Source organism: Bufo bufo, chromosome 9 (assembly GCF_905171765.1).
Source record: "Bufo bufo chromosome 9, aBufBuf1.1, whole genome shotgun sequence".
NCBI classification, from domain to species: domain Eukaryota; kingdom Metazoa; phylum Chordata; class Amphibia; order Anura; family Bufonidae; genus Bufo; species Bufo bufo.
In genome coordinates this window covers 34,502,432-34,530,244 of record NC_053397.1, presented here as the reverse complement: position 1 = coordinate 34,530,244, position 27,813 = coordinate 34,502,432, and the positions used below count along the sequence as shown (strand labels likewise).

At 46.0% G+C, this 27,813-nt stretch overlaps 1 protein-coding gene and 1 long non-coding RNA gene across 3 annotated transcripts in view; one reads left to right on the top strand and one right to left on the bottom strand.

Moving 5' to 3' along the window:
- The window catches only part of PXK (PX domain containing serine/threonine kinase like), an 82,978-nt gene extending 58,155 nt beyond the window's left edge, over positions 1-24,823 (top strand). For both annotated transcript variants that reach the window (XM_040406813.1, XM_040406812.1), the window contains 7 exons: positions 2,642-2,720; positions 3,251-3,299; positions 4,415-4,492; positions 8,946-9,032; positions 9,891-9,960; positions 11,160-11,219; positions 24,030-24,823. In XM_040406813.1, coding sequence (XP_040262747.1) covers positions 2,642-2,720; positions 3,251-3,299; positions 4,415-4,492; positions 8,946-9,032; positions 9,891-9,960; positions 11,160-11,219; positions 24,030-24,262 — 656 coding nt within the window. In that variant the 3' untranslated portion in view covers positions 24,263-24,823. The remainder of the gene's footprint in view (positions 1-2,641; positions 2,721-3,250; positions 3,300-4,414; positions 4,493-8,945; positions 9,033-9,890; positions 9,961-11,159; positions 11,220-24,029) is intronic.
- Positions 24,824-25,910: 1,087 nt separating this feature from the next.
- On the bottom strand, positions 25,911-27,349 carry LOC120979402. The gene is made up of 2 exons (XR_005774283.1): positions 26,697-27,349; positions 25,911-26,563 (listed from the first exon to the last, which is right to left on the bottom strand). It is a non-coding gene; the product is annotated as an uncharacterized LOC120979402 (long non-coding RNA).
- Positions 27,350-27,813: the final 464 nt, after the last annotated feature.

Genomic DNA, 27,813 nt, shown 5'->3' with positions numbered 1-27,813 from the left:
GGGCACTTGCGGCTGTAACTCGCGACAGCTAATTTGCATACCTTTATAAAGTACTTTTTTCAGGATCTCTATGTGGAACAGATACAAGAGGTACTATTTTAATGAGAGGGGGGGCAAACATTCTATAATGCAATCTGAGCGGTCTAAAACACCTGGGCGTTCTGCTAGATCATCTTTAGGCTGGCAGCTCACAGGGTGTGTCCTTTGTGCTGCAGCTTTCTCATTACCACAGCTTAGGGGGGGTGTCCTTTCTGCTCTCACTCTCTCCCTATCACAGCTCAGTGGGAGTATCCTTTCTGCTGAAGCTGTCTCCCTACCACAGCTCAGTGGGAGTATCCTTTCTGCTGCAGCTGTCTCCCTATCACAGCTCAGTGGGAGTATCCTTTCTGCTGCAGCTGTCTCCCTATCACAGCTCAGTGGGAGTATCCTTTCTGCTGCAGCTGTCTCCCTATCACATCTCAGTGGGAGTATCCTTTCTGCTGCAGCTGTCTCCCTATTACATCTCAGGGGGAGTATCCTTTCTGCTGCAGATGTCTCCCTATCACATCTCAGTGGGAGTATCCTTTCTGCTGCAGCTCTCTCCCTATCACAGCTCAGTGGGAGTATCTTTTCTGCTGCAGATGTCTCCCTATCACAGCTCAGTGGGAGTATCCTTTCTGCTGCAGCTCTCTCCCTATCACATCTCAGTGGGAGTATCCTTTCTGCTGCAGATGTCTCCCTATCACATCTCAGTGGGAGTATCCTTTCTGCTGCAGATGTCTCCCTATCACATCTCAGTGGGAGTATCCTTTCTGCTGCAGATGTCTCCCTATCACATCTCAGTGGGAGTATCTTTTCTGCTGCAGATGTCTCCCTATCACAGCTCAGTGGGAGTATCCTTTCTGCTGCAGATGTCTCCCTATCACAGCTCAGTGGGAGTATCCTTTCTGCTGCAGCTCATTTCCTATGGCAGCTCAGGGGGGAGTACTCTTTCTGCTGCAGAAAGACTCCCTCTAAAGGGGTTTTCTCATCTGATACATTGGTGGAATATTGCTAGTATATTCCACCATTGTCAGATGGGTGCGGGTCCCAATTCTATGTCCAGAACTGGCCCCTGAGAGTGAAGGAGAGTGCTTTCCATTAATTTCTATGGGAGTTCCGAAAATAGCTAAGTGAGCTTGGTCGACTATTTTCGGAAGTCCCACAGAAATGAATGCCGAACGCACACCACCCATGCGCGGCCACCGCTCCATTTACTTCTATGGGACGGCCAGAGATAGCCGAGCATGCTCGCCTGGCTATTTTCGGGACCTCTAATATAGTCGTATACTTTAACCCTTCGGTGCACTCTCACCATGTCCCCTCAGCCCACAGCCCCTGTGTAGTGACCAGTTTACCGTACTGCTGCGTCCGTGTGGGAGGGAATCCCTTACAGGAAAACTGGTCAGCACAGCATTGTCAGTAATTAGGAACCGTGGGTGTTTGGATCTGCATGGAGGAAACGAGGGATATATCGCTGGCGCTGGAGCCGAGCGGTTACAGATATAATATGTCTCAATATCTGCGTGTCACTGCTAAAGGGATAATCTGGCCTAAAACCAGTTCACATGCCGCTAAGTACATGAAACGATGAGAGGTGGAATGAGTTGCTCTCTGTTCTGTCTTGTGGAGTCTGCAGATCTTCTGACTGCCGAGAAAATCTCATTTCCCGGCAGATCCGTTGGGGAACGTTTCCTGTAATTAGATAACAGCCTCGTCATCTTACCGCCCCAGTGACAGATACCATGACATAAAAGTGTGCCGATCTAGCGGTAAGACTTGGCATTTTGGGGTGCACTTTCAGTGCGTGTAGGGGCGCCCTCAGCTTTGCTGAACCAGCAAAAATGTCACACTACAGTGTTGAAGACTGACATTGAGGAGAGGATATCCTAGTCACAAGTCTGATTGGGGCGTGTGAGGAAAATCCTGACGGCAAGAGAGCAACCAGGGAAAACGGACAATCGTCGGGCGCTGCTGGCACAAGGAAGTTCAAGACAATCCAGAAAGCATTGAATTAATTGTGTGTTTATTGGCTACGCGTTTCGGCACTGAACCAGCAGCTTCCTCAGACCACTATCGATTATGGCCTGAGGAAGTCGCTGGTCCAGTGCCGAAACGCGTAGCCAATAAAGACACCATTTTTTCAATACTTTCTTGAGGTATGTTTAGGCAGCTTTAAGCCTCATCTATCTACCTTTGAGGGGTCAAAACTGCTGACAGACTCCCTTAAAAGTTTTCCCAATAAAAAAAAAAAGTTGGATCCTGTATTAAGTAAAGTAAAAAGCATTACTCGTCCTTCAGATGTGCCAGTCCTTGCTGGTCCTGCAGTGATAACGTCACATTTGTTGTTGGCGTGACCTCTGCAGTCAGTCACTGGTCTCAGCGGTCATACGCTGTTGATGCACACGTGACTGTTGGAGCCCAGTAATTGGTTGCAGCAGTCATGTGATCGCAGTAGAAGAAGAGCAGCGGACACTGGTGTGACCGCGTATTTCCTCTGGTTTGTGGAGATCAGGAAATGCTGTAACGTGGCCTCAGGCCAAAATGACAATTGCTTTTGACTGTTGAGCGATTGCTCTAATGAAGTGATGACGCAAGTGCAAAATGTCTGCTTGTGTTTTAGTGTCTGTCCTGGAGTCCATCTTGTCGTGTGAAGCCTGCAAATCTGGCATGCCGCCCGTGTCCCAGCTCCTTCAGATGCCGTGAGTCTCCTCCTTGTTACGTCTTCAGATCATATGGTTTGTCCAGGCAAAGAATAGGTTGAGCCATTTTGTAAAATTATTCCCATTTAGAAAATTCTATGGTACAAATTAATCTATATATGTTACCAGCTATAAGAAATGATAAAAGAAAAGTACGTAATTGATCGTTGTCAGATGTCGCCACCTGCAGGTTAGTCGGTAGTATTACATACTGTTATCAAATCTGCTATAATAATATGTAATAATATTCACAATAATACCTGTGATTATCACTGAAGATGTAGAACAGGCATCCTCAAACTGCGGCCCTCCAGCTGTTGTAAAACTACAACTCCCACAATGCCCTGCTGTAGGCTGATACCTGTAGGCTGTAGGAGTTGTAGTTTTGCAACAGCTGGAGGGCCGCAGTTTGAGGATGCCTGATGTAGAACCATATGAAGTCCCTAACAAACTCTGCTGCCGCTGCTGGGAATACCCCTTTATGATGAGCAGTTTTAGTGGATGTTTTTCTTTTATTTTTTTTCTTTTAGGTTATTTAGTGACGTGGTGCTGATGAATACGGAAAAACCTCAGTTTAAGGTAATCTATGGAGATGCATGTCACTGCCGTCATGGTTCCGTTCACCTCATATTCGGTGGGTTGGTCGCTCTAAATATTTCCATTATCTATATACTTGCGGGATGATGGGATACAAGAGCATGTAAATTTTGCACGCACACACAGGACTCCTTTATCAAAAGTGCCCAACAATATAACTTACATTTTCAGCTCCTAAAAACCAATCCATGGGAAGCTAAACCCCAGCCGCATGTAAGGACATTCTGGTGGTTTAGTGGCCTCAAAGCGATATAAATTGCTGATAAAGCACATTTTCATAAGACAAATGCGCCATCTGTAGGTAGAATGATGAAAGCACACTACTGATATCTGTCGTGGGCAATTCTGGTGAAAACTGTGCTTTCTCATTATAAGTATTCATTAGGGATTTCTGACAAATGCGTATTTTTTTTTATTAAGCAAAATATTATTTTTTAAATGAATTGTAATTAAAAAATAAAATGAAAAAAAGTCGCCCTTGGCTTCACCTATTTTATCGGACTTTTATGTCAGATGCTTAAAAAATACAGCGCTTATTCTCAACACCGTATTTCTCAATGTATTTGGCCTAAATACACTGATAAGTCTCCCCTATACAGCTCTAAATCACTGCTTCCCTTCAGGTAATATGTTATTAACTGGCTGCCGGAAGCCACCACTAGGGGGAGCTCAGTGCATAAAAATGTATGCAGTTACCTTATTGAAGCTGTAACGATCTGAGTGCACGGAGCTCCCTGTAGTAGCCACTGCATGAAAATGTTTTCATGCCAGGTAGAAATGTTGTTCAGCGCCGGGCCCCCACCCTTCCCCAGGCCTGTAGCATTCCTGTGGACTGCCTCTATTGAAGGTACCCACTGGGTGGTGGTCATTTATATTGTATAATATTTACTAATTGTCCTGTAGGCAAATGAAAGCCCCTTTGCCCTGGTTGTGAATGCTCATCCAGCACATTCAGCATGGTCCAGAAAAGTGGGTGCTGCTCCTCGTGTGCCGTAGTGGGGTGGGGTGGGGTGGACTGGCCTACCGGAAGGACAAAGGGAGAAACTAGAGCAGGGGGAATCTAATGGGTTTTTTTTGTTTGTTTTTTAACCGTCCAGATTCCTACCAAGTTAAAAGAAGCCCTGAAAACAGCCAAAGAATGTATGGAGAAGAGGCTCGTGGAGGAGCAGAAATCGGTAATGTCCTGTGGGTTATTAGAGAGGAAGCCATGGTCATATCCAGTCTTAACATAAGAGGTAGATCTGTCGGCACTGCGGTTTATGGCGTGGCGGTGCACGTGTCCTAGGGCATATAACAATGGTAATAAAGGACCGGCCTCTCTCTCTTTAAATCTTGCAAATATTCCTTTATTGACACATATGTATCTGTGACGCGTTTCGGCACAAGCTGCGCCTTTGTCATGATATTTGACAAAGATGTTTGACAAAGGCACAGCTTGCGTCACAGATACATACGGTAGGTGGCAATAAAGGAATATTTGCAAGATTTCAAGAGAGAGAGGCCGGTCCTTTATTACTATTGTCTTTTAAAGATAAATGATGTCTCATGATCGGACATCGTGTTGCCCATCATGTAAGAAACTGGAGACCAGTTTATTAGATACCAGTGGTGCAATTACAGGATGAAGAGCTTTATGTAAGAAAATATGACTTAACCTTCACTTTTTCCTTGTGAATGACGGGGGAATTTTTGTTCCTCTTACAACATAGGCTACATTCACAGGACAGCGAAAAACAGCCCGGTGGCGCCTGTTATTATTTTTTTATTTTTTGTTTATTTATTGAATTTTTTTCAAGAATAAACATGTATGAAAAACAGTTTCTCTGGTGTACACTATTCATGTTACAGAGATATAACGAAGAGCATTGAGCAGAAGATGGCATGTATTACACAGCTATGCAAATAAACAGGTTCAAAGCATCTACCAAAAATTACAGATACAATAATCCTAGAAAAGTAATACTGTGGTAGGAGTCAACAGATTACTATAATGACAAAGTGTATGAAGGCGTACAAAAGTTACTGTAAAAGAGAGATTTAGACACACAAAGGAGAGTAACAAGACATGACACAGTGGGGTTAGGATGGGGGGAAAAGGTAAAGGCCCAATCATTCTGGAGCATCAAATACTAGGTCCCATTGCTTCCAAACCCGGTCATTTATCCACCAAGGCAAGCAAAACGGCCGACAAATGCTCAAGGCGTCTGACTTCTAGTATACTAGTGATGAGTTCAGCCCGTGACGGGCAATCTGCCCGTTTCCAAAATCTAGCCAGTAAACGTCTGGCCGCAGTCAGAACATATAGCATTAACTTCAATGAGTGGGATATTTAGCAGATATGTGAAGGGGTCCAGGGGGAACCTAACCTCAAACAGACTGTAGAGAACTTCCTGCACCATGGTCCGGAAAGGAGTAATAATCCGGCAGTCCCCAAAAATATGGATGTGTGAACCTTCCTCTGTGCCACATCTCCAACATCTTAAACTTATGTAATAATCGTGGAGTGTGGTACCAGAACATCATTATTTTGTCAGTGTTCTCTCTGTGAGTAACACAGGGTGACGTCATCGCAGCCCTCCGCCAGATCGTTTTCCACTCTTCCAGGGGAATAGGACTTGTAGGAGCAACTCCCATATAGACCTATATGAGTGCCGGATGGATGTAGGAGAGGTTGGGGACGAGAGGAGCACTTATATTTCAGATATAAGACCTCTGGTCGATTCCGAAAGCTTGCACGTCTTCTCAAAGGACGTGGGGATAGATACTTGTTTAGAGTGAAACAGAGTGGTAAACAAATGTTGAATTTGTAGGTAATGGTACCTAGATGCCTCCGGAAGCGACCTAGAGCTTCTAAGTTCGTCAAATGGAAGTAATTGTAACGTTCTGTAATCGAGCAGATCTGCAAATCTAAACATTTTCTTGGAAAACCACGGTTTAAAGAAAGAAACTTGTGACCCAGCACTAAAGAGGGGGGTAAATAAGAAGGACGTCATGGAGGACCTCTAACGATGTTTACAATATTGCCATATTTTGTATGTGTGTAGCATTGGCCCTAATAATTCTGGTAGTTGGGATTGGGGGATTGGGGACCACAACAGAGAGTTAGGATGTATTGGGGCGATCCATAATTTTTCAATTTCCATCCACCTGGAGTAAGCATAGAGTCTAGACCAGGCCGGTAGCCGTCTAAGGTGGGTGGCCCAATAATATTTGGCAATAACTGGAACCGCCAACCCCCCCTGAGTCTTCAGGGCCACAAGAGTACTACTAGCTATCCTATGTCTCCTCCCATTCCATATACATTTAAATATACCGGCCTGCAGTGCCCGTAGTTCCGTTCTTGGTACATGTACCGGGAGAGTCTCAAATAAATAGAGTCATTTCGGCAAAATGGACATTTTAACTGCCGCTATGCGGCCAAACATAGATATGGGAAGAGACATCCATTTAGTCACCTGACGCTTAAGATCCTGAAGTAAGGCGGGAAAGTTATGGGAATATATAGACGAATACGATGCCGTCAGGTTTACTCCCAAATAGCGCAAGGTAGTATCTTGCCATCTAAAACGGTAGTTAGACCGAAGCGGGGTTAAGACTTCTGCGGGTAGATTCAAAGGAAGGGCTTCTGTTTTCGCGGAGTTGACCTTATATCCGGAGAGCTGACTAAATACTGCTAGCAAACCAAATAAATTAGGTAAAGTAATATGTAGGTCAGATAGAGTAAGAAGAACATCATCCGCGAATAACAATATTTTATATTCAACTCGATTAACCATGATCCCATGGATGTCTGGGTGGGACCTAATTGCTGCAGCTAAAGGTTCAATGCAAAGCACAAACAAAAGAGGAGAAAGCGGACACCCCTGTCTGGTGCCATTTTTAATCAAGAAAGGGGCTGAGTTAGCATATGGTAATTTAATTGTCGCCGTAGGGCGGCTATATAGTGACCGGAGGGCTGAGAGGAAAGGACCGGAGAATCCAAAAGCCTGTAGGGTGGAAAACATGAAGGGCCAACCTAAGCGATCAAACGCTTTTTCAGCGTCTAGGCTCCATAGTAGTGCCCGCTGATGTTGCCTATTGGCAATATCTATCTGGTTAATAAGCCTCCTCGTGTTATCCCCACCCTGACGGCCCCTCACAAAGCCAACCTGGTCAGAGTGTACTAGTTGCGGCAGCCAATACGCCAACCGGTCTGCTAACAGTTTGGTGAATATTTTTAGATAGGAGTTTAGAAGAGCAATAGGGCGGTAATTAGTGCAATCTAGGGGGTCCTTTCCCGGTTTCGGAATAAGAGTAATATGGGAATGAAGCATAGTCTCTGGTATTAGCAGCACCTTGCAGGAATGAGTTAAAAAGGGTACATAAATGGGGTACTAGAAGAGATGAGAATGTCTTGTAATAAGAGTAGGGTAACCCATCCGGTCCAGGTGACTTACCATTAGGTAATTGGGAGATTACCCCCTGTATTTCTTCAGTCGTGATCTGAGCGTTAAGCGCAGACCCTGCTTCCGGTGGGCTGCCCCGAGCCAAAAAAGGCGCCTGTTTTTTTTAACTGCCGTCACACAACCGGTTTCAGAAACTGTTGATGTTAATGGGGCTTTTTTTTTTTTTTAATCAGCCAGTAAATAGTGCCCATAGGACGTGTTCTATTTTTGGTCTTTTTCCCGGCAAGATGGACCCCATTGAAATCAGTTCAGCCATTTTTAACAGCCGTTAAGACAGGGGTGCACCCATCTAACGGTTGTTAAAAAAAAACAGGTACACTAGTTAAAAATGGCCTTTTATCGGTTAAAATTAAAAAAATGACTCCACTCATCCACTTGCACGCGCAGACAGTCATTCCTCACTTGATGCAGAAAGACCTGCGCTCCCAGTGTGATGATGTCACCATGTGCTCCCAGCGTGAGCACAGGTCCTTCTGCAGCAAGTGAGGAATAACTGTTTCTGCACAAGTGGGTGAGGTCAGTATTATTTTATTTTTAACACAAGGAGAAGTGGGGGGCATTATTAGTACTGGGAGCCTTCAATAGGGTCATTTGTTATACTGGGGGGGGGCATTCTTTATACTCGGGTGGCACTATGGGGGGACATGTGATGTCCAGGGCGATGTTAAAGAGGTTGTCTCATCATGGACAATGGGGACATATCGCTAGGATATGCCCCCATTGTCTTATTGGTGCGTGTCCCACCTATATCGAGAACGGAGCCCTGCAAAAAATGGAGGGCGCACTGCGCATGCGCAGCCGCCCTCCATTCATTTTCTATGGGGCTGGTGAAACTAGCCGAGCACTGGCTCGGCTATTTCCGTCGGCCCCATAGAAATGAATGGGAGCGGGGGCCGCGCATGCAAAGTACGCTCCCATTCACTTCTATGGGGAGCCGGCTTGGTGGCCGGACCGGATTCCTCCAGCCACCAACTTACGGGGCTCCGTTGTCTATATAGGTGCGGGTCCCAGCGATGGGACCCACACCTATAAGACAATGGGGGCATATCCTAGCGATATGCCCCCATTGTCTATGATGAGACAACCCCTTAAGGTTTATTTTGTAGCTCCATGACCGGACAATAGTGGGAGAGGGGTTTATGATGTAGACATGTATGTGTGACGTGTACATATTGCCATGCAGATATACCAGCACAGACGACTGACACGAGCACAGTCACATCACGGGTCAGAGGAAGAGAAGAAAAAGAGGAAAATTTTGGCACGAAAGGTAAAAATGTAATATTGACGATGTGGATCCTAAAACTTTTATATAGAGTTTATGACCTGTTTACACAGCAGTTTATACTGCCAGGATTTTGGGCGTACCCTGCACCAAACTTTCATCAGCGGCTGCGTGGTGTCTGCCCCCTACTGTTCTCAATGGGAGGCAGCAGTGCAGTTTGTGCAGGCTGCAGTTTAAAACCGTGTTCCTTCTTGACGTGGTGGCTGCCGCTGGAAGCCGCGGCCGGTGTCTGCTTGTGATTTAGCTCCATTCATTGGGGCTGAGCTATGAGTGAGTCCACTGCATTCAAAGTGAACAGCCGCAGCGTGGTGTGAACATACCCTTACTCATCTGCACAAATCTCTTTGCTAGTTTGCTACAATGTATCCTTCTGGAGTCCAGGAGGTTTAGGCTGAGTTCACATCAGCGTTCAGCATTTCCGTTCTTCTGCTCCGTTAGGACGGATTCGGCACATAACTGAGCCAAACGGAACCTACTGGCCCCACAGACTATAATGGGGTCCGTTAGGTTCCGCTCAGAGGAAGATGAACGCTGATGTGAACTCAGCCTTAACTCACAGAGCATTGTCTACACTGGATACAATTGTATCCACTTCTGAGATGAGGGCATGACCAGCTATATACAAGTTTACTGCCTCTGAATGGAAGCAAGAGTGGGCTCATTCACTGACAGCAAACCGACATCTTGAATATGGTGGGAAACTGAAACACAAAGTTGTCGATTTTTTTGTTTATGCAGTGATTAAGCTTTTTGTATACAAAACCTGGAAAAAACCATTTATCACAGCGGTCCATATTAGTGACCCAGGACTCATCCTCTGTACCTTGTTCTTGTGTTTCCTAGAAGTCAAAGCGCACAAACTGCGAATCTGGAGAGGAGCAGTCAATGAAATGCAACAACTCAAATAATTCAGGTAAGTTACAAACTTTAAAGAGGTTTTATGGTTATGTTAAGTTAACCCCAGTATAAGATAACTGTTAGATTAGAGGGGGTCCTACCGCTGGGGCCCCCATGAATCACAAGAGTGGGGGCCCCATAATGAACGGCGGGCACTCCATACATTTCTATGGGAGCTCCGGAGATAGCCGAGTGTTGAACTCCCATAGAAACTACTGGGGCAGATGCAACCAAGTTCATTTCGGGGAGCTCTACTGGGTACGGGGGCCCAGTTTCATGATGAGTGGTGGTCCCAGTGGTAGGATTCCTGTCGATCTAAGTTATTCCCTATCCTGTGGATAGGAGAGATCTTTACACAACTGGAATACCCCTTTAACGAATTGACTTCACCTTTATGCTGCGTTGTTACCTAGAAAAATCGCTAAAATAAAGTGGCCTAAATGGGAGGAGATGCTCAAAAACCCCAAACACTGTGGCGTGTTTATAACCGGGGGAGCAATTCCTCCGCATGTGATCCGTTGCTAACGGCAATCCCCAGCAAAAATGCATACAATGGAGGATGTCAGCAGCGGACCACATGCACCACAATGGCATCCTACACAAGATGGGATAATGTGTGGATGAAAATATATAACTACATAAATCACTGCGAAAGGTGCACCACAATGATATGCAACTGACAACATTGGCGAATCCCTCAAGCTGATGTTAAAAACGGAGACTTTAGCCAATGTATTCCAGTCAGGAACACATTGGAGCCCTTTGCACCACCGTCAAGGTATCTCCGTGTGGCATGGGTCCTACCACTAGACTGCCTACGGTGTGCGAACACGGTCTGAGAGGTGCTAAGATGATAGGTAGTCTAGTGGTAGGACCCATGCCACACGGAGATACCATGACGATGGTGCAAAGGGCTCCGATGTGTTCCTGACAGGAATACATTGGCTAAAGTCTCCGTTTTTAACATCAGCTTGAGGGATCAGCCAGTGTTGTCAGTTGCATATCATTGTGGGGCACCTTTCGCAGTGATTTCTGCGTTGTTACCTACCCTAAACCAGTGGTGGGCAACATGTTCATCCAGCTGTAGTGAAACTACAACTCTCAGTATGCACATCCTGTTGTAGTTTAGGCATTCGATGGGTTTCTTTTCTTTTTACTGCTCTTCCTATTACAATATACATCCATAAATCTGTCTCGATCCTTTCTGGTTTGCAGGCTCTGGAACGAGTTCTCCTCTGACATCGCCCTCGTCTCCTACACCACCTTCAACAGCAGGTCAGTATAAATGGCGATTTACGTCTTTCTGGATCACGGTTCTTCCTATTGGTGTGTAAACACTATGGTGGATTTATCAAACTGGTGTAAAGAAGAACTGGCTTAGTTGCCCACAGCAACCAATCAGATTCCACCTTTCATTTTTCACAGCTCCTTTGGAAAATGAAAAGTGGAATCTGATTGGTTGCTATGGGCAACTAAGCCAGTTCTCCCCCTATGGCTCCCATTTACTAAGACTGGCGGTTCTGACGCCAGTCTAGGTAAAGGGGATAGCTGGACCCCAAATTTATTAAAAGTTCCATGCTTCCTAATAATTTGACAACCAACCCTATCCCTGCCTTAAAGGGGTTATCCAACCCCCAAAATGTCCCCCCAAATGCCCGAGCCCCTCACACCGATTGTAATTACCTTGCTCCACAGCACCCGCTTCGCTTCTGATGCCCGCACGGCCACCGCTCCCTACCATCGCAGGTGATGCTAGGGAGGCTTGTTCCCGTCGGAGCCTGCTATTGGCTGCCCCCCGGTGGAGGATGTTTTGATCCGCGCAATGGGGAGATGCAGCGGCGGCCATACGGGCATCAGAAGTGTCACGGGTGCCGGAGAGGAAAGGTAAGGGCAACCTGTGTGAGGGGCCTGGGCAATTGGGGGGTATCTTTGGGGTTGGATAACCCCTTTAAGCAGCTATTGGTTTCAGTGAAATTTACACATTTCTCAGGCTTTTTTCCAAGGCTCTGATATTGATGACCTATCCTCAGGGTAGGTAATCCATATCAGATCGGTGGAGGTCCGACAGCCAGGACCCTCGCTGATCTGCTGTTGAGGAGGCAGCGGTGTTCGGCGGCCTCCTCGCCGCTTACCAAGCCCAGCGCCGTACATTGTATAGTATAGTGGCTATGCTTGGTACTGCAGCTCAGCCGCATTCACTTCTGCACCTAGGCCACATGACCGATGAACGTGTCGCCACTGGTCTGGGAAGAAGCCACAGCGCTCACCGAAGCGTCACTACCTTTTCAAATGGCTGATCGGTAGAGATGTTTGGAGTCAGAACCCCCCTGATCTGATATCGATGACCTATCATGAGGATGGAAAACCCCTTTAATAAATTTGACTAAAACTGTTATCCTTTAGAGAACGCATCCACTTTACTTGCCACTTTTCCAACATGGTGGATGATGACAAAAGAGGGAAATTTAAAGGGGTATTCCCATCTGAGACAATGGGCGCATATCGCTAGGCTATGCCCCCATTGTCTGATAGGTGCAGGTCCCACCACTGGGACCCGCACCTATATCGAGAACGGAGCCGGCAAAGTGGTGGCTGGAGGACTCTGGTCCGGCCACTACTAAGCGCTCTCCCCACTGAAGTGAATGGGAGCGCCGCGCGCATGACCGCCCACTGCTCCCGTTCACTTCTATGGGCCCTCGGCTCTTTTCAACAGACCCATAGAAATGAATGGAAGGCGGCTGCATGTGTAGTGCGCCCTCCACTACTTTCGGGGCTCCGTTCTCGGCGTAGGTGCAGGTTCCCGAGGTGGGTCCAGCACCTATCAGACAATGGGGGCATATCCTAGTGATATGCCCACATTGTCTCAGATAAGAAAAGCACAGATTTGTCGGACATCATCATTTGTGACCCTGGGCGCCACAGTTACTGCTTAGTCAGTGCGGGCCAATTTATTTTGCGCTGTTTTTGAAGCGCATTTTTTTTAGCTGCTCGGTTGCATTTAACCCATGAGAATGCAGTGACTTCCCACAGACTTTACAGCTGGCACCATGCATGACCTCCAGGTTTTCCACCATTTCTTGGAGTGCGGTGCTCATGGTCTCTATTGGTCACACTTTTCACCCAACCAGTTCTGGCATTTGCCCTTCTATGGCCACCTTCAGTTCACCTTGTAGGCGGCAATTCCAGGCAGTGCCAGTCACTAGAGGACAATGACATGTATGATCTAGCGAAGCACTAGTTCCTTGTGCTTTCATCCGCTGCTAACCCATTCTGCTTTCTAAGAACGAGTACTTGCATGGTAAGTCGACGTATGACGTGCTTCACACTAACTGCTCTTGTCCGTCCGTGTCCCCTCATGCACGCTCTGTGTTCACACATTGCATCGCCGGATCACTTACATCAATGCGTCATTGACTTACCTGAAATATCCTGCACTGTGATATTTTAACCCTTTTATTGTGGTGGGCTGGAATAAAAGGGACTTTGCTTAGAGACATGATTTGCAGTGATGGCAGCTTTCAGTTATACTATTTACTTCGCTATTTCGGCATGTGTTAGGATTCTTTAAAGTAGCCCTCAGGTTAAAAAAAATAATCATATTAACTAGGGAACAAACAGGGCACTTACCTGGGGTCCTCCTTGTTATCTTTTCAGCTGTAGATCCTTTGATTTCCAGACTCCTCTCCTGTCATTCAAGGCGGCCACACTGCTTCTCCGTTTACCTGATGCGCGCATTTCCTTCTGGCCAGCACTGCTCACGAGTCCAGTGTCCCCTGCATAGCGGCCCCCGGGCACCCATCTGTGCAGGGAGCTGCAGCCAACCTCATTTATGTGAGTGGCGCTGTGCTGCAGTACTCCTGTGCACGGAAGAATACTGACGGGGATTCGGCACTACACCGGCCCTGCATCCCTTTCATCCTTGGGAACAGTCGGCGTCCCAGAGATCGGACCCCCACCCATCATAATTTCTTCGCATGTCCTAGAGATCTGCCATACCACTCACTACAATAAATACAGACGCCACTGGCAGTAGTTAAAGGGGTCCTCTCACTTCAGCAAATTGCATTTATCATGTTGAGAAAGTTATTACAAGGCACTTACTAATGTATTGCGATTGTCCATATTGCCTTCATTTTTCCATCACGTTATGCACTTCTCGTTTCCATGGTTACAACCACCCTGCAATCCAGCAGCGGCGGTTGTGCTTGTACTCTATAGGAAAGAGCACTGGCCTCTCTGGTGGCCGGGACCGTGGGAGCTTGCATAAGGTGGTGCTTTTTCCAGTAGTGTGCAAGCATGACCACCACTGATGGATTGCAGGGTGGTCGTAACCCCTGGAAACGAGCAGTGTATAATGTGATGGAAAAATTAATCCAGCCAGCAAAGGAGACAATATGGACAATCGCAATACATTAGTAAGTGGCTTGTATTAACTTTCTCTACATAATAAATGCCACTTGCTGAAGTGAGAGAACCCCTTTAAGATGTACATGTTCTATACACTCCTGCGTGTCCAATGAGGACAGTCACAAGTCAGAATCCTCTGTAAAGTAATTTAAAAGGGTTATATATGGTTAGAAAGACATGGCTTTTTTTTTTCTTCCAGAAACAGCTCGACCTATGTATATAGGTGGTGTGCTGTATTTCTGCTCGACTCAATTTACTTAAATCAGCAATACTAGACTGACCTAAGCATAGGATCCTTATGTTGTGTGAGTTCTGTCTTGTGTATGTTATAGGTTAATGGTTACAAACAATCACCTCGTCATGGAAGAGCTCCCAGTGACATTCTGCACACGACCCATCCATATACATGTACTTAAAGGGCCTGTATGGCCAGTGCATTGTTTTTTTCAAAAGAGTTAAAATGGCTTAAAGGGGTTATCCCATGATTAATGTAAAAAAATGAAAATCAGACATCATACAGTACATGACAATCTCTTTCTAACAAAGCTAGAACCAGCCCTGTACCTCACATGGATCCAGAGATTTCCCCATTCATTGCTCTGCTAGATTTATATCAAGCTGAAAGCTCAAGGGGAGTGTCTTTTCTACTGCAGCTCAGGGGGCGTGTCCATGCTCTACCTATCACAGCTCAGGGGGCGTGTCCTCGCTCTACCTATCACAGCTCAGGAGGCAGTTGAAGGATGAAACTGAGCATGTGCGGCCATCTCAGTGAGCAGGACAAAGAAATAAGAAAAAGACAAACAGGTGGTGCTATACAGATAGATTTTATTGAATAACTCGGGGACTATACTAAATTGTTAATTACACGCAATTGCAAAATTATTCAAATCCAGGTTCTGGTTTGAAAACTGTAGAATATTTTTCATGGGACAACCCCTTTAATAAAAAAACAAAGTCACAACTGATCACCTGGAGCAAACCAGCCCTTGCAACAAAATTTGTAACACTTCTACGCTAAAAAAAACCCGCTGGTGTAGAGCTGTAATAAATGACCCCCGCTGTGTGAAACCATTCTAACGCAAAAGAAAAAAAAAAACAATACACGATGTAAATCTGATCAAAAAGCTGTAACCTTCATGGATTCTGGATAATTGCTTACTAGGACTGCTGTTGGTGCTGGTGTGTAACCTACGCCGCTTCTTTCCATGATGCTCTCATGCTTGGACATTGCCTGCCGCGCTTCTGCCGTATTGCCTGCCTGCCCGACCCAACAAGGAGAATGTTGTCCTTCCTGCTTGTAAGAAACGTCTTGTCTCGAAACATTCTCATCATTGCTGTCTATAGGATTACATTCATGTCGGCTCTGCATCTTAGAACGCTCTGTACCATTAAAGGAACACTCCGTGCAAAACCCATACATTGTGTTGGGCCTAGTGCGGGGGGGTTGGCGCGTTGCACGACACGGAGATCCTCTCTCTCTGTTGATGAATCCTTGTCTTTGTCTTCTCTATGTATCCCTGAAGGCTTTCATGTTGTCATCTGTAGCCCGTAAATATAAAATATGGGCTTGGAAAAAAGGGGTGAAACTTGGGCTGTTTTTGTCTCGAGTGAAACAAGCGGCCACCTTGCCACCCGGGCATGGCTGGACTGTCTACATTACCGTCCAAGGCACCCCACCATGTCAATACTATGATCATGTTTGACACTGTGAGATGTATATTTGAGTTTCCAGAAAACCGTATCACAAAGTACGTGGCCTTTATGCAACGGGGCGTTACAATTGCGGGAAAGAGGGAGTGGTCGAGTGAGTTTCTAATGTTGGAAAACCTTTTAAATCTACACCAGTGATCTGCAACCCGCGGCCCTCCAGCTTTTTATAAAACGACAGCTCCCAGCATGCTGAGGGAATCGCTGATCCGCAGCCTAAAGAGTAATTGTCGTGTCAAGTTTTCTTCAAAATTCAATAGTACAAATTACACTATAAAATATGTCTTGTTACAGAATTCCTCTTTCTCGATGTATCACTCCACTTTTACTCCTGATCCCCCCACCTCACTAAGGGGATGTTCACACAACGGTTTTTACGGTAGAATTCTGGAGTGCACAGCCATGCAGAAATTCCGCAGGCGACCGCGTCCATTCTGCATCCCATACTTCCCAAAGGGAGGCGGCGCTGGGGATCTCGGAGCGGCAGCTTATGGCTGCGCTGTGAATGGACATTTCAACATTCTGCTGTAAAAAGCCGTCATGTAAACATCCCCTAAAGGGTGGCTGCACGTGGTGCAAATTTCATGTGCAGAAAATGCACGTAAAATCTGCACCAAAAATGCACTTATTGCGTTTTTTGGTGCAGATTTCATGTGGATTTTCCGCAGTGCTCACCCTTCAATTGAAAAGGGGTGAGATCTGCATAAACAAAGCAACAGTTGACAAGCTGCAGATTTCAAAATACGCACAGCAGGTCAATTTCCGGATCTAAGTGAAAGAGCAAAGTATACATGAGATTTGTCTAACCTCATGCACTTTGCTGGTTCTGTACTACGCTGCGGTTTTTCCACATGTAATCCGCATTGTGTGCAGGCGCCTACATAGCTCTCTATTCACTGTTCAAACCAGAAGACGAGTTAGTAGCTGGTTGCAGTAGGAGATCACATCCAGCCCATAGAAGTCTATGGAGGAGCTGGCTCTTGTCCAGGATTTACTGTCTCACCCTAGCGTTGTAATCACAGCTAAACAGCGCGAGCACGGTACTGCTGTATAATGCCCTCCACGCTGCTTCCGAGAACTGCGAAACACAGATACCGGCCGTGTGTGTCTTCCGCATTTTGCAGAACGGAACGTCCTGCCCTTTAATACGGACAAGAATAGGACATGTTCTATTTTTTGTGCGGGAGGTGGGACAGACATATGGATGTGGACAGCACATGGTGTGCTGTCTGCATCTTTGGCAACCCCACTGAAGTGAATGGGTCCACATCCAACCTGCAAAAAATGCAGATCGGATGCGGCCAAAAACAGTCGTGTGCATTAGCCCTTATTCTTTGTGTGCTGTGTATGGGAGACATCTCAGCCAGCTGGACTCCACTGAGCACAGGGAAAACAGAATTTGGGCTGAGTCACACGACCGTGCTCCGTCTGGGAAACACGGGCTGTGTGTGGGCCCCATAGTGTTTTATGATAGTCGAATTCTATTAAAACGTAGCTCTGTTGTCCTGTATGTACAATAGAGCCAGGATCAGATAGATACTATGATGCAGTGAGTGTGGGAGATGCTGGCGGCGCACGGCCCATGTTTCCCAGATCGAGCACCGCCGGGTGAAAGTGCAAAGTACCGGTCTTATACCAACCAGGATATAAGAGTATTCCCCGTGTACACACGGCAGCTTAGTCTGGGAAGTCACTTGACACGGCAGGTACTTTTTGGCAGTACTCGGACCAGTCTCCCTATTGCTGATGTATGAATATTCTTCTATACAGATTTAGCTGGAGAGCCTCTTTAAGGAACCCTTCCCCTGCCTCCCTTGCTGTTTATGCTTATCAGCAGGATCCCAAAATTTGCCATTACGGTCGGCTTGTCACTGTCCATATTTCATTTGGAAGACCACAGCTAGCTTCTGTTGCTTGCCGCCATTTTTATTTAGCGCGGAACTAGTCTTCTATAAAATAATATATGTCATCGGCATCTAGCAGCGCAGCAGAGACTAGGCCAATACTCTTCTTTTCACGGGAAGAGTATAGTCTGTAAAGAGAAGTTGCTTGTTCATGTCTGCCCTTATGTAATTACTAGGTACTGATGGATGGGAGGGGGGGGAATAACATAAATTCAGGGAGTAAGGGAATGGTGAAATAAAGCCCCCCGCTCGTGTACACAGGACTTTCTTTTTAACAGATGCATAATACTGTTTGTTCGTGTTTTTGTCTCTAATATGTTAATATTGATCGGTGTCCCTCTTTTCTCCCCCTCTGCTGTCTTCAATGTAGAGCATGCATCATTTTGAACGTGAATTATCGATAAAGTAAGCAAAATGCTTAATTTGTGACTAAAAGTGCCACTTGTGACCACACGAGGGCAGTGCAGAGTACCGTCCTCCCACCACCGTGCATGATGTCCATTAATTTTGAGTTCCCACAAAACGTTAATATTGTTTCCATAAATTCATGGATACCATTTACATTTCACCCGTCTGTGGTTAGTAAGATTTTAGCGCAATGAGACAATTCATATTAGCCTAGAGTGAGACAACCCCTTTAAGAATTGACTTAAAGGGGTTATCCATGACCAATGTAAATAAAAAGTAGTATAGTCATCATATACACTGCTCAAAAAAATAAAGGGAACACTTAAACAACACAATGTAACTCCAAGTCAATCACACTTCTGTGAAATCAAACTGTCCACTTAGGAAGCAACACTGAGTGACAATCAATTTCACATGCTGTTGTGCAAATGGGATAGACAACAGGTGGAAATTATAGGCAATTAGCAAGACCCCCCCAATAAAGGAGTGGTTCTGCAGGTGGTGACCTGACCACTTCTCAGTTCCTATGCTTCCTGGCTGATGTTTTGGTCACTTTTGAATGCTGCCGGTGCTTTCACTCTAGTGGTAGCATGAGACGGAGTCTACAACCCACAGAAGTGGCTCAGGTAGTGCAGCTTATCCAGGATGGCACATCAATGCAAGCTGTGGCAAGAAGGTTTGCTGTGTCTGTCAGCGTAGTGTCCAGAGCATGGAGGCGCTACCAGGAGACAGGCCAGTACATCAGGAGACGTGGAGGAGGCCGTAGGAGGGCAACAAACCAGCAGCAGGACCGCTACCTCCACCTTTGTGAAAGGAGGAACAGGAGGAGCACTGCCAGAGCCCTGCAAAATGACCTCCAGCAGGCCACAAATGTGCATGTGTCTGCTCAAACGGTCAGAAACAGACTCCATTAGGGTGATATGAGGGCCCGACGTCCACAGGTGGGGGTTGTGCTTACAGCCCAACACCGTGCAGGACGTTTGGCATTTGCCAGAAAACACCAAGATTGGCAAATTCGCCACTGGCGCCCTGTGCTCTTCACAGATGAAAGCAGGTTCACACTGAGCACATGTGACAGACGTGACAGAGTCTGGAGACGCCGTGGAGAACGTTCTGCTGCCTGCAACAATTCCAGCATGACCGGTTTGGCATTGGGTCAGTAATGGTGTGGGGTGGCATTTCTTTGGAGGGTCGCACAGCCCTCCATGTGCTTGCCAGAGGTAGCCTGACTGCCATTAGGTACCGAGATGAGATCCTCAGACCCCTTGTGAGACCATATGCTGGTGCGGTTGGCCCTGGGTTCCTCCTAATGCAAGACAATGCTAGACCTCATGTGGCTGGAGTGTGTCAGCAGTTCCTGCAAGATGAAGGCATTGATGCTATGGACTGGCCCGCCCGTTCCCCAGACCTGAATCCAATTGAGCACATCTGGGACATCACGTCTCGCTCTATCCACCAACGTCACGTTGCACCACAGACTGTCCAGCAGTTGGCAGATGTTTTAGTCCAGGTCTGGGAAGAGATCCCTTAGGAGACCGTCCGCCACCTCATCAGGAGCATGCACAGGCGTTGTAGGGAGGTCATACAGGCATGTGGAGGCCACACACACTACTGAGCCTCATTTTGACTTGTTTTAAGGACATTACATCAAAGTTGGATCAGCCTATAGTGTGTTTTTCCACTTTAATTTTGAGGGTGACTCCAAATCCAGACCTCCATGGGTTAAAATTTTTTATTTCCATTTTTTTTTTTTGTGTGATTTTGTTGTCAGCACATTCAACTATGTAAAGAACAAAGTATTTCAGAAGAATATTTAATTAATTCAGATCTAGGATGTGTTATTTTTGTGTTCCCTTTATTTTTTTGAGCAGTGTAGAATATGACTCCCTCTTTCTAACAAATCTAGAACCAGCCCTGCACCTCACATGTACCCAGAGATCTCCCCATTCATTGCTCTGCTAGATTTATATCAAGCTGACAGCTCAAGGGGAGTGTCTTTTCTGCTGCAGCTCAGGGGGCGTGTCCATGCTCTCCCTATCACAGCTCAGGGGGCGTGTCTCAGCTCTCCCAATCATGGCTCAGGAGGCAGATGAAGGATGAAACTGAGCATGTGCGACCTTCTCAGTGAGCAGGACAAAGAAATAAGAAAAGAAACAAACAGCAGATGGCTCTCTACAGATATATTTTATTTCATAACTCGGTGGCTATTCGAAATTTTTAATTACATGCAATTACAAAAGTATTCAGGTCCAAGAGCTGGTTGGAAAACTGTAGAATATTTTTTTTTTACGGGACAACCTCTTTAACTGGACAAACCACGGCCAGCCAAGTATTTCCCCTGCGGCAGAAGATGATGTGCAGTGTTACGTGGCGACCATTCGGATGAATAGCTGTCCATGTAGTCCCTGGAGCACGCTCAAGACTGACCATAGCAGGAGGTGCACTTGCAGAGCAGAGAAGAGAACTTCCCTCTATGACGTCCATGTGCATATGGAGAGAAGTTTTCTTCGTGAGACAACCCCTTTAAAGAAGACCTGTCAACAGATTCATTCTGCTCTAACCGTGGCCAGTATGAAGCAGCATCAGGCTCCCCCATTCCAAAGAACTCTTCTCCTCTGATGTCTCTCCATGTATGCAAATACCCCAAGACCTTTCAAACAAGCCCAGCTGGGCTGTGGGATCTGGAAGAGAGACGCCCAGTGGACACTCATCTCTGTCCCTAGCTCTTTCTAAGGGCTCATGCACACAAACTTATTTTTCTTTTCTGTGTCCGTTCCTTTTTTTTCTTTGAGGCCCTTATGAGGAACCATTCACCTTAATGGGGGCCGGAAAAAACAACGGAATTGACTCCATGTCTGCATGTCCGTTCCGCAAAATAAATTAGAACATGTCCTATTAATTAAACTCATAATGGAAAAGGATAGCTTTGGTTTATTAGGGGCCAGCCATTCCGCAAAATGTGGAACGCACATGGTCTGTATCCATGTTTTTGTGTGGATCTGTAATTTGCGGACTGCAAGACTGTATTTTTTCTGAAATGCTGCAGCCTGTCCCTGTTTTTTGATGCCCGTGGTTAGAGAAACATGACTCTACACAAAGGCTCCCTTTAAAGAGAGTCTCCGGGAATAAAAATGGTCTATACTGTCTGCAGCCTTCCTCCGCACTGGCTCCTACATGTCCATGTTCCGTTCTGGTGGTGCATGGGTATGGTAACCGGGCCACAAGCAGCACATCACTGCTGAAACCAGTTATTGGCTGCAGTGGAATATGTGACCATGCCCGTGCACTGCTGGATGTAAACATGGACATGCGGGAGAGTCAGTACAGCGGACAGCAGGTAAGTATAAATCATCTTCTGTACTGCCCACAGTAACCAGAGAAACCCCTGCAAGGCAATGCCTGGCCTCACCGGACAACCCTAATTCAGCGGGTGCCTTCGTGGTTTACTTTGAGGCGGAAAATTTGTGCGGTTATGGGAGGCTCCCACCAGTACCACCGTATAACAGTACTGCTTGTAGTCAGCATTACTTGTTCAGGATGGATTGTCCACCTCTGGGAGTAAACAATCAAGGCTTCCATTGGACCACAGCAAGCAGAGTTCTTAAACTATGCGGTATGGAATAGTAGGTCTGTATATACTTTGATCAGTGTCTACTTACAGCTACTCATTTAATAGGTAAATTTCATAATGTGCCTTTATTAGTGCTCTTCTCATCATTGCATTAATTCAGGTGGTTGCAGGAGACGGGCAGCGCTGCGGCTCCATGTTGTCGGCAGTGTTATAGGTTTTAAGGAGTTGAAAGAGTAGACGCTGCATCTTCAGTGCTACATGTGGATTCAGGCCTTCTTACCATCTTCTCTTCTACTTTCTTTGCTGGAATAGATGTGGACGTCTTCTGTGCATCTGTAGTTCTATAGGGGATAAAGTGTAATGTGTAGCTGTCGTTTAAAGAGTCTCATTGGCAAAGCTCTGAGGAGTCTTCAGTGTTTTAACTGAGCGCTGAAGACTCCTGTGTGTAACAAGTCAGACAGGGAGATGGGCAAGGGATAGGTAGGGCACATGTAGATAGTCAGGGACTGGGGTAGTGACAAGAGCCTCTGTATGTTCTACACAGATGTCTTCAGCGCTCAGTAGACATTGAAGACAGATTCTCCTTAGCAACTCTGTTAGATCTTTCCCTAATGAAGTATATCATAAAAACGTTTAAAATGCCTCTCTCTACACTATATTAAAAATAAACTGAAGCGACAATTACACTTTAAGGGTCCGCATAAATGTTCAATTTAGCGGAACCGTTGTGGACGCCTTCATTTCAATGGGGCCACAAAAGATGTGTATCCGCATCGGTAGTTCCGTGGCCCAAGCAAAAAAGACAGAGCATATCCTATCCTTGTCCGCAGCCTCAGACAAGAATAGGCATTTCTATCATAGGGCCGGACATGTGCGGTCCATAAAATGCGGAACGCACATGGCCGGTGTCTGTGTTTTCTGGACTGCAAAACACTTGCAGACGTGTGAATGGACCCTAAGGGTGCGGCTACACGGTGATCTTGGTCGCGCCCAAGTATTACAGGGTAGCAGGGCAGCCATGGAAATGAATGGGGTTGGGCAAACACGATTGCCGTGTAGACGCAGGCTAAAGGGAGGGTCCATTTTATTTTTTGTAAATTACTCTCCCCAAATGTAACCTGTGAAGAGAATTAGACTTACATGCTTCCTCTATTCTTAAAAAAAAAAAAAAAAAGAAAAAAGAAAAAAGCACCACACTTGTCCGCAGGATGGGTGTGGTATTGCAGCTCAGTCACTTGCATTCCAGTGGCGGTTAGCTGTGATACCAGATGCATGGACAGTTGTGCTCTGTCTGGATGTAAGTGACCTTTTCTAAAGTTTCACAGGGACCCAGGAAGATGACACATGGGGGAGAGGTTTTGTGAGGGTCCTCACATGGTATAAAGCACTTTTCTAAGTGCTGTAAGGCAAAGCAGGAACCATATTCTAGAAGAATTAGGCCAGACACAGACGAGCGAGTTTAGTGTGGCAGTGTGAGTTCCCACTCTGACCTCCGCTCCTCTGACAAGATCGCAGGGCATTACAATGATTTATAAGGCTGTGTGGCCCTGAGAGTCCTGAAATCTACAGAATTAGGCCTCATGCACACGACCGTTGTGTTTTTTGCGGTCCGCAAACCGTGGATGGCGTCCGTGTGCTTTCCGCAATTTGCAGAACAGCACGGACAGCCTTTAATATAACTGCCTATTGTCTTCATCTTTTGCGGCCCCATTGAAGTGACTGGGTCCGCATCCGAGCCGTCAACACTGCGGCTCGGATGTGGACCAAAACAACGGCCGTGTGATATAATGCTGTCAGAATGGAAACTCACACTGCCACACGTAGCGAGTTTCTCGCATTGAACTCACTCGTCTGTCTCTGGCCTTACTCAAAAGCAGGCCAAAAAGAAAATCCTCATTCTCTGCTCTATGAGCTGCCTAAAAAAATAAAAGACTCCACCATCAACCTCCATGTCCATCCACGATTATTAACATGGCAACGCCAGTATGACCTGATCAGGTGGGAACGTACAGAACATTTGGCTTTAGACTGGATTTTAAATTTTATCATCTTTTGCTAATTTTTTATTTTATTTTTCATTTTGTTAAGGGACGTCAACATTTCCGATACCAGCAGCCCCCCCTCCTCCTCCTCCTCCTCCTCCGCCCCCTCCACCAGTGGCGCCTCTTTCTCCTTCAAGCAAAGATGTGTCGACTAAATTGGCCCTGCCCTCTGTAAATGGTGCAGGCCGTGGAGCCTTACTGAATTCCATCGCGACCTTCAAGAAAGGAGGGCTGAAGAGAGCGGTGACAAATGACCACAGTGCCCCCCGGATCAGCTGAACCTGGATGTGTACAGCCCGTCCTGTTCTCTAGTCACGTGTTTCCTAACAGGATGTCATTAATGAGGTCACCTTACGTTTTAAGAAAGGTTGAGAGTAGAAAAAAATAAAAAAATAGATGCTCCTATTAATTCTCTCCAGTCCAGGGCTGGCCAACCTGCCGCTCTCCAGCTGTTGTAAAACTACAACTCCCACCATTCCCTGCTTTAGGCAGACTGGGCATGCTAGGAGTTGTAGTTTTGCAACAGCTGGAGAGCCGCAGGTTGGCCATCCCCGATATAGTCACTGTGCCCAAAAACCCCAGCTATTTTACCATCTAGGAATATAGTAGTATTTAAGGACAGTGATGTTTCATAAAGCAGATGTGGGAGTGATCTTCTGTCCCCTTCCCCAAAAAAAGGGGGGATAAGCGCTGTATGGGTTCTAGGGGAGAATATCTGACGTATGGAGCTCGGCCTTATATCCATCATCTCAAACCATTACATAGCTGAGACATGACATTGGACCATCAGGTAGGTGAATGGGTTCCAAGATTGTTATATTTGTCAGGGAGCAAAAAAAATATAAAAATCAGTTGTCAAGTGCTAGTCATCATGCTCGTGACTGCTGCAGCCAGTCACAGGCCTCAGTGGCGACATGCTCTTCATGCACATATGATCACAGAGGTCAGCGATTGGCTGTAGCAGTCATGGTAACAATGTCACCAGTACAAGTCAAGCAGGGCATGGTAAAAGGCGAGTAAGGCCTGTTTCACACTTGCATTGTTGCTTTCCCGTTTTGCGATCCGGCAGATGATTTATTAATTAAACAGAATTAAACGGATCTGTGCCATTTAACACATCTGGATGCATCAGTTTTGGCCGGATCCAGTTGTATTAAATCTAAACTGAACAAACCGGATCCAGTATGAAAATCATTGTAAGTCAATGGGTACCAGATCAGTTTTTTTTCGCTAACACAAAAACTGGATCCGGCACCATTGACTTACATTGATTTTCATGCCAGATGCAGTTTGTTCAGTTTTGCAGACTGGTTTAGTGTCTGGTAAAAAAAACATGGAAGGGAACGCATCCTGATCAGTTTTGTCCCCATTGACAATGAATGGGGACAAAACTGATCTGTATTGGCCCGGTTTTGTGATCCTTTGCCGGATCTTAAAACTGGAAAGCCACAACACAAGTGTGAAACAGGCTCAAGGTGTTTTCTTTAGTAATTTTTACTTCATTCCCTGCCAAATTTTACAAAATCTTGGAAGAACCCCTTAAACTTGAAAAAAACAAAAAACTTTTAGGCACCATACCCTCATTTTACTCGACTTTCCCCCTAGGAAAGAATGTTCTGGCACACAGCCTTCTCTCTGATCATAGGCCTGGGGTCCAGATTTACTAACCCTATAGATCAGGCATGCTCAACCTGCGGCCCTCCAGCTGTTGCAAAACTACAACTCCCATCATGCCCTGCTGTAGGCTGATAGCTGTAAGCTGTCCAGGCATGCTGGGAGTTCAACCAGCTGTCTACACCTGCAGCACGTTTATTACAGTGCCTCAGGCTGGATGATAAATGTGAGGCAGGGATAGACACTAACTATTGGTTGGATTACTTTTAGACAGAATTTTGCACCAGAATTGTGGTGCATTTTTAGGCCCTACTTTTTTTTTTTTTTTTTTTTAGCAAGTTTGGGCTAAAGAGTGAAGTTCCTAGTTTGGCAAAAATTGCACCAATGTGCAACACTAGACACAACCTAGTCGCAGACACTTTATTGGCCAGCACTTAATATCTGGCTGCTGTGTGGGAAAATCACCTCCAAGATGGCCATACATTTTAGGGGGCAATCACACGACTGTATTCGTTTTGCGGTCTGGAAAATACGGATGTGGTCCATTTGCATCCTGCACTTTTTGTGGGCTCCATTGTAACAATGCCTTTTCTTGTCTGCAAAACACAAGACTAGGACAGGTTCTATTTTTTTCTTTTTTGCAGGTCCGCAGAATGGACATGTGGATGCACACAGGGTGCTGTTTGCATTTTTTTGCCGCCCAATTTAAATGAATGGATCATTTTTTTCGGATCAGACACAGACCAAAAATACGGTCGTGTGAATGGGGCCTTAGACAGCTTTCAGCCAAATGCTTGTTCAGCTGACCGCTATTAGTCCTTTGTTCAAAAGAGGGGACATAAACTGCTGCCAGGGGTCTGACAGCTGCTTATCCCCTGCAAACAAAAAATCAGACATGTTTATCCATTCCTTGACATTCATCTCGTGTGTGGGCACTCTAAGAGGACATTACCACAGTGCACTGACCTATGTGCTCCCACACCTGCTTGCAACAGAAGCATCATTTGTCTTCTCTGAAAGTTCCTGGTTTACCACTCCTGATAAGTGCTAGTAAACTGCTTCATCCTGGGATATGCCCATTCGGGAAGAGGCAACTTACATCCATAAGGGCTCATGCACATGACTGTGATTGGCCTGGGAAACACTCTCCGTGTGTCTGGGTCTGACTGCAGCCCCCCTGACCCAAACTGGCTGTTTCATAGTAATTTGATGCAGCCAGTCTATCTGATTGCTGGACTACTGCAGTGTACTCATGTCATCATGTGACTATACTGCAATAGCCCCATGATCAGATACAAAGTGACTATCATATCACTATAATACAGTCAGTTTGGTTCAGGGGAGCTGTAATTGGCCCAGCAGATGCAGCCGATACATGGATTGTGGTTCCCGGCCTTTCAGTTGTGTGTGCGAGCCCTTACTTGCACTACTGAGGATATGAAAACCTAGGACAACAATAGAACATTCCAGGATGGCCCCCAGCCCCCAAGGCAGCATGATTTATGAATCTAGAGTTTTTGCATTTCTTTAAGGACAGTCAGACATGTTTACATTGTTCCCTCTATTACCAAAATCCACGATCCGATCCGGGCAGAAGAGATGGTCTTGCTGTAGGAGGTACAGCGGGTGAATCAAAAGAAACTTTTCTTTTTTTTTTTGCACTTTAAATCTGATTTCAGAGGGATCTTGTGTATGATTATTGGGTTAAGTAATGCAATGTATATTCCGTCATATTTTTATTAAAAATAATAAACTCAACCTCTGGCCTGATGTCAGTTTGTAGTGTAAAGGAGTCTTAACAATTGTCCTTGTATATTCTGGCTGCCGTGGTGTACCATAATGAAAGGACTCTGAAAACCGCACTATAATCAGACTACATGTATAGAGTCCGAGGCTACACCGCTCCACTCTGAAGAGCCGTGCCAGCCAGTGTCCATCCTGGCTTGATGGCCACTACTTCATCTGTGCACGATGCCGTCAGCGCTGTTGCAGCATGGCTCTTCAGAGGAGAGGCATCATTTCTACGACTTTTCACAGGTAATTTAAGTATAGCACGTGCCGTCCTTTTTCCACATTATGCTGCATCAGATAGCAGATTAGAATACACAAGGGCATCATTAAACTTTTCCATTTTATGGTTTATACTTCCCATTATCATCACTACACCAGCATCACTTTGTGGATCTCATTTTCTCCCCAAATCATATTCTGACTCT